The 7036-nt window shown below is 56.9% G+C and overlaps 3 protein-coding genes across 3 annotated transcripts in view; 1 reads left to right on the forward strand and 2 right to left on the reverse strand.

Moving 5' to 3' along the window:
- Positions 1 to 290, reverse strand: part of PTSG_05567 (leucine rich repeat containing protein 40) — a gene marked incomplete at both ends in the record, with an annotated part of 4417 nt that extends 4127 nt beyond the window's left edge. Inside the window, one exon of the mRNA XM_004993378.1 lies at positions 115 to 290. Within this exon, the coding sequence (XP_004993435.1) occupies positions 115 to 290 (176 nt within the window). The remainder of the gene's footprint in view (positions 1 to 114) is intronic.
- Positions 291 to 400: 110 nt separating this feature from the next.
- Positions 401 to 5300, forward strand: PTSG_05568 (Atp6v1a-prov protein). Its single transcript, XM_004993379.1, has 15 exons — positions 401 to 514; positions 727 to 781; positions 951 to 1063; positions 1274 to 1368; positions 1512 to 1647; positions 1795 to 1856; positions 2023 to 2158; positions 2324 to 2485; positions 2653 to 2748; positions 2946 to 3433; positions 3669 to 3774; positions 3950 to 4047; positions 4270 to 4335; positions 4470 to 4593; positions 4831 to 5300. The coding sequence occupies exons 1-15, from the start codon at positions 512 to 514 to the stop codon at positions 4921 to 4923; spliced, it is 1833 nt and encodes a 610-aa protein (XP_004993436.1). The 5' UTR covers positions 401 to 511; the 3' UTR covers positions 4924 to 5300.
- A 106-nt stretch (positions 5301 to 5406) lies between these two features.
- PTSG_05569 (uncharacterized protein) overlaps positions 5407 to 7036 on the reverse strand; it is a gene marked incomplete at its 3' end in the record, with an annotated part of 6141 nt that continues 4511 nt past the window's right edge. The window contains exons 16-18 of the mRNA XM_004993380.1: positions 6676 to 6806; positions 6327 to 6446; positions 5407 to 6108 (exon numbers count right to left, since the gene is read on the reverse strand). Coding sequence (XP_004993437.1) covers positions 5407 to 6108; positions 6327 to 6446; positions 6676 to 6806 — 953 coding nt within the window. The remainder of the gene's footprint in view (positions 6109 to 6326; positions 6447 to 6675; positions 6807 to 7036) is intronic.

The raw sequence follows: 7036 nt of genomic DNA on the forward strand, positions 1-7036 counted from the left end.
ACACACACACACACACACACACACACACACACACACAATCACACACACACACAATGTCCCCCCACACAACCCCCCCCCCCGCCCCCGCCCCCACCAATCCTCCACCTAACTTACTTGTCCTCGCTGTCGAAGGAAAGGGATGTCTGCTCTGGCGGAATCTCGTGCAGGTGGAACACGGCCTGTGGAATGGCCTCCAGCCCGCGCGCGCTGATGTTCAGCTGCCCGCTCTTGCGAGCGTTGGCCAACAGCTTGTCGCCAACGCCGCTTCCACCCTGTCGTTGTCGCTCCATCGTCGTGTGATTTGATAACGTTTGAATTTCGCGGACTCAGCTTCAGGAAATGGCCCAAATCAGGTATCTCCAGCGCATGCGAATTTGGAGGCTTTCGCCCATTTTGAGATTGGAGAGAAAAAGAGCGTGGGCTGCATCCATCACAGACCACACCACAACACACACACTACCACACATCCCACCTCCCACGTCGTCTTCAACCCCCCCCCCCTCCTATCATCATGGTGTGTGTGTGTGTGTGTGTGTGTGTGTGTGTGTGTGTGTGTGTGCGTGTGCGTGTGTCGCTGACTCTGCTGGCCCTGCTGCTCGCAGCTGACCTGCCTCCCCCTCTCCACTTCTGTCGACACCGTTTCCTCTTTGTTGACACTGCGCTTCCTTCCCCCTCCACCACCTCATCAACGCGTCACACAAACACACACTGTCCACGCTCATGCAGGCTGACCACGGCAAGGCCCCAAAGGAGGGCGTCGTCTTCGGCGTCTCCGGTCCCGGTATGTCCGTATGCACACCCTTACGCATACACAGCGCTGCGCTTGTTCCGTGAATCGTCCATTACATCCCCCGCCAAACACACACACACACACACCACCCTCCACCTTCCACGGCTCATTGGTGTCCATGTTGTGTTTTGTTTGCTGCTTCTGCTCATCCACCACTCAGTCGTCATCGCTGAGAAGATGAGCGGTGCCGCCATGTACGAGCTGGTGCGCGTCGGTCGCAACAAGCTTGTCGGTGAGATTATCCGTCTCGAGCAGGACCAGGCCACCATTCAGGTAACACACACCGCTGCTGTTGCTCGTTCGGGCTGCGATGGTGTGCCGTCTGTCTGTGGCCTCGCTGCACATCCCCTCACACACACGCACACGCAAACACGCACTCGCTCACCCGCTCATTCATTAACACACACACACACTCGCTCTCTTCCACTCACTCACTCACACTCTCTCACTTACCCACTCACCCACTCACTCTCTCACACACAGGTGTACGAGGAAACATCTGGCGTGACTGTCGGCGATCCCGTGTACCGTACTTGCAAGCCCCTTTCCGTCGAGCTTGGCCCCGGCATCCTCGGCGGGTGAGTGCACGCTGCAGCCTGTGCTGTCACCCGCTGTGTGTCCGCTCGCAACCACAGACGATCTCTGCAACACTACCATCCATGCCCGCTCACCTCACCTCCCTCTCTCTCTCTCTCTCTGTACGTCACTCCCTTGCCCACAGTATCTTCGATGGTATCCAGCGTCCTCTTGACGAGATTACGCGCCAGACGGAGAGCATCTACATCCCGCGCGGTGTCACCGTCAACTCCCTCGACCGCGAAAAGAAGTGGCCCTTCACCCCTTCCCCAGATGTCAAGGTAGTTTCAACGCCCCAGCCAACGCCCAGGCAACATCTGCCAACGCCTGTTGAGGGGCCATTCACACACACACACACACACACATTCACACGTTAAGCTCACCACCTCCACTCACCACCTCCACTCACCCCCTCTCTTCCGTCGTAGGTTGGCGACATGGTCTCCGGCGGCGACATTTACGGCACCGTCGAGGAGAACAGTCTCATCAAGTGCGTTGTCACACCCGTACATGCCCCATCCCTCTCGCCTTCGCTCTTCACCCTATCACCAGTCAATCCCGTCTCGGACCCACCACAACCTCACTCAACACACACGCACACACACTCTCACTCACTCACACGTTCAATTCCCCCCTCTCCTCCTTCTCATCTCCAGGGAGCACCGCATCATGGTCCGCCCCAAGGCTCACGGCAAGGTGACGTGGATTGCCCCCGCCGGCGAGTACACCATCGTCGACACCGTCCTCAAGACCGAGTTCAACGGCAAGGAAACCTCCCACACCATGCTTCAGGTAAATGACAACAACCCCAAACGAGCACGCGGTGCCTTTTCTTCTGTCCTTCGTCGTCTCTTATCGATTCACCAGTTCCTCTTCCCCTACACTCAAGAATACTAACCCCAACCCCACGCTCCTCCTCCATTACCCATACCCCCCCCCACACACACACCACGACAGATTTGGCCTGTGCGCCAGATGCGCCCGACGACGGAGAAGATGGCTGCCAACCACCCGCTCCTCACGGGCCAGCGCGTCCTCGATGCCCTCTTCCCCTGCGTCCAGGGCGGTACCACCGCCATCCCAGGCGCCTTTGGCTGCGGCAAGACCGTCATTTCCCAGGTCAGTGGCGCACACACCTACCTATACACGCACAAAACCTCGCTTTGCCCCTCCCGCCCGCTTTTTTCCGTGCCACGCTGCCCGATCTCTCCCCACGCGAGACTCACTGCCCCTCGTCTCCTTTCCACACCCAAAACACGCCATTCCCATTGCCGCCGCCCTTCCAGTCCCTGTCCAAGTTCTCCAACTCGGACATTATCATCTACGTCGGTTGCGGCGAGCGCGGTAACGAGATGTCCGAAGTCTTGGCCGAGTTCCCAGAGGTGCGTCAACAACCAACACACACACACACACACACACACACACACACACACACACAAACACACACACACACACACACACACACACACACACACACACACACGCACACCTCTCTTGCTGGTCCCCACTTTGCCCATTCACCCTCTCCTTCACCCCCTCACAACCACACCTCCTCTCCTCCCCCAACAAAAACAACCAGCTCGAGCTTGAGATTGACGGCCGCAAGGAGAGCATTATGAAGCGCACTGCACTCGTTGCCAACACATCCAACATGCCTGTCGCTGCCCGTGAGGCCTCCATCTACACGGGCATCACCCTCTCCGAGTACTTCCGTGACCAGGGCTACAACGTTTCCATGATGGCCGACTCCACCTCCCGCTGGGCCGAGGCCCTTCGTGAGATCTCCGGCCGTCTTGCCGAGATGCCTGCCGACAGCGGCTACCCGGCCTACCTCGGTGCCCGCCTCGCCTCCTTCTACGAGCGCGCCGGCCGCGTGGTCTGCCGCGGCTCCCCGCAGCGCGAGGGCTCCGTCACCATTGTCGGCGCCGTGTCCCCGCCCGGTGGTGATTTCGCTGATCCCGTCACATCCGCCACCCTCGGTATCGTCCAGGTGTTCTGGGGCCTTGACAAGAAGCTCGCCCAGCGCAAGCACTTCCCATCCGTCAACTGGCTCATCTCATACAGCAAGTGCGTAACCTTTGTGAGCGCGCGCGTGTGTGTGTGTTTGTTCGGGAGCGCGTAAACATGTGTGCACGTGGTACGTGTGCATGTGTATGTGTGTTTCATGTCTGTGAACCCCTTTGATTGTGCGACATTCCGTGCTTTCAGCCAGTTACACACCACCACTGCATTGCTTCGCCTCTGCAACAACCGCCTCACCACCCTCACCACCCTCCCCACCCCCTTTTCCCTTGATGTGCAGATACATGCGTGCGTTGGATGGCTACTATGAGAAGAACTTCCCCGAGTTCCCTGCCCTCCGTACTGCCGCCCGCGAGATTCTCCAGGAAGAGGAGGACCTCAGCGAGGTCTGCCAACATGCGCTTTGTGTGGGTTGTGTGTGTGTGTGCGTGCGTGTGTGTGTGTGTGTGCGTGTGTGTGTGCGTGTGTGCTGCCTGGCACTCTCGCCTTGCCTACCTCCTTCAACCTTCCTGCTAACAAAGCCCACCATTTCCCCCCTCCTATTCCCTTCCTCTCCGCCAGATTGTGCAACTTGTGGGTAAGGGTTCCCTCGCCGAGCGCGACAAGATCACGCTCGAGGTTGCCAAGCTCATCAAGGACGATTTCCTCCAGCAGAACGGGTGCGTCCTGCAACCACGCCTTCCTCTACTTTGCGCTTTTTTTTTTTCAGCCGTGTGCACATGTGTGTGCACATGTGTGTGCACATGTGTGTGTGTGTGTGTGTGTGTGTGTGTGTGTGTGTGTGTGTTGCTGCTATTCAGGCTTCCTTGTCTTCTGTTTTTCAACCACCTCATCCTCACCCTCACCCTTACCCTCCGTCTCCCATATGCTACACACCACAGTTTCTCGCCCTACGATCGCTACTGCCCCTTCTGGAAGACTGTTGCCATGCTCCGCAACATGATCAGGTTTGCCCTCGCGTCATCGTGTGAGAATTGAAAGCATGATGCAGATGATTCTTCTCTCTGATGCGCCCAATGCTTGCATCAACGCCTCATTTCCTCTCCCCACCCTCCAAACCAATGTCTTGTTCCGATTGCAGCTTCTACAACCAGGCGCGCGAGGTGTGTGAGGCGACGGCCAACAGCGACAAGAAGGTGACGCTTGCCGTCATCAAGGAGCAGATGAACGACATCATCTACGAAATCAGCTCAATGAAGTTCCAGGTGTGTGTGCGTGTGTATACATGTGTGCGTGTGCGTGTGCGTGTATACATGTGTGCGTGTGCGTGTGTGTGTATACATGTGTGCGTGTGCGTGTGCGTGTGCGTGTGCGTGTTGTGCCATCACTTCGCGTTTCCTCCCTATCTCCTGTCCCTCCTCCCCCGACCCCTTCTCTTCGCTTTGCTCACCTTGTCTCGAACCCCTCTTCAAACACTCCCCCTCCCCGCCTGATTCCTTCAGAACACGTGGGAGAAGCCCCAGGAGGAAGTGATGGCCGTGTACGACGACCTGCAGACGCGGATGACAGAGGCCTTCCGCAACCTCATGGACTAGATGCACACAGCTTACCCCCAGGCAACCCCTCAAAAACACACATGAATACCATGCTCCTCAACACCGCTCCCTCCCTCATCGCCACCCTACGCCTTATTGTTGTTGTTTGTCAGTTGTATTGTCCTGTTCTCTCTCTCTCTCTCCCTCGGCTGCTGCTCTCCTTTCGCGTTGACTTTTTCGGTGCAAAGAGTGTGTTATGTGTATCATCGACTCTGAAACGCTCCCAGCATCAAAACTTCCTCCACATCATCACATCAAACAAACACCACAACTACCAACACATTCCAGCAAACAACAACTTGGGATTCGTTCATTCGTGTGTCAATCTCTCTAGTTGACCAACCATTCAACACCAATCAACTGACATGACGCGGCAATGGCGTGAAATGGGGCGAGAGCGGCATGGGTGGTGACACGCACAAATCACAACACACCAACTTTCAACTGTCGCACACTGTAACGCGTGTTCCAGTGCCCCAACACCTACAACGCCAGTCTGTCCTCCTCCTCACGGGCCGCCACGATCATGTCTCGCAGCACCGCCTTGGCCTCCTGCGCCTGAGGAACAAGAAACCGCTCCTTGAGCGTGCCAGGAATGTCAATCTTGGGCTTCTTCCCTTTCTTGCTGCTGCTGTCTCCGCTGCTGCCACCCTCTTGCTGTTGTTGTTGTTGGCTCGCTGCTTGTTTTGCTTCTGCTTCTGCTTCTGCTTGTGCTTGTGCTTCTGCTGTGTTTGCTGCTGCGGGTTTGGCAACGCTGCCCCCAACGTCTTTCTCTTCAGCAGGACTGGTTGCTGCTTCCGCATTGCTGCTTACACTGTCCGTTTTGCTGCTCTTGTCTACCTCTGCCACAGTTTCCTTGTCTTCTTCCTTGTTCTCTGCCTGGTCCTCCTCTGCCTCCTGTTGTTCCTGCTCCTTCTTCTCTTCCTCCTCATCATCGTCGTCAATTGCAAATGCAGCCGTTGCAGCAGGCGCAGCTTCCTCACCCTTCTCCTCCTCCTCTTCCTCCTTGTTTGTGTGTTCTTCGCCCTTTCCGCCTTGCTTCTGGCCTTCCTCTGCCTTCATGTCGTCCTTGCCTGTCGTGCTCGCTGCAACACCGCTTCCCGCCTCGCTTGGCGTCGCCGGCTGCTCCACAATGCCGGCCCTGGCCATCGCCTGCGCAATTGCCTCCTCTGACATGCTCTCGTCCTGTGTGGTGTGTGCGTTTTTGGGGGGGGGGGGGTTTGAGACGGGAAGGGAACGCGCGACAGTGGTGGCGCAAGGACGCTTCAAGTCGAGCTGCATGACTACCAACACATGCACACACACATGCACACACACATGCACACACACACACACACACACACACACACACACACACACACACACACACACACACACACACACACACACACACACACACACACCGTGAAGAGGAAGGAGAGCAAGGTTGGGTGTTTCTTCTTTGCTGTGATGCGAAGAATGGACGTGAGGGGACGGCGCCACATCACCACGGCGTGATTTCCTCGCCCTTCAATCTCCCGAAGCTGTTGATTCGCACGGAGTGGGATGAGCAGGAGGTAGTGAGGAGCAATGATAATGGTTGGAATAGAGTCGTATGTGCATGACTCCACACACAGACACAAACAAACACACACACACACACACACACACACACACACACACACACACACACACACACACACACACACACACACACACGCACGCACGCACGCACGCACGCACGCACGAGAGAGAGAGAGAGATCCAGCGCACCTTGAGGATGTGTGAGCGGGTGAGGGCGAGGTGTGTTGGGTAGAGGAGGGATGCGTGCACTTCATTGCACTGGAACATTCGCACAATGTTCGATTCTTGCGCCGCCTTACCAATGTGCGCAATCAGTTCACCTGATGGACAAAAAGGGGGAGCGAAGCGGTGTAAACGCAACATCGGGCGCGCGTGTGTGTGTGTGCGTGTGAACGCGAGAAGGGGGCTGCTGAATCAGTGTGCGACAAACATACGACGCACGCGCACGCGCACGCGCATGCACACACGCACACGCACGCACGGCACACTGTAAACACACTGTAAAGAACACACACACATGCTACCTTCTGGGCTGGCGCCGAACGATGGG

Source organism: Salpingoeca rosetta (assembly GCF_000188695.1).
Source record: "Salpingoeca rosetta unplaced genomic scaffold supercont1.13, whole genome shotgun sequence".
NCBI lineage: Eukaryota > Choanoflagellata > Craspedida > Salpingoecidae > Salpingoeca > Salpingoeca rosetta.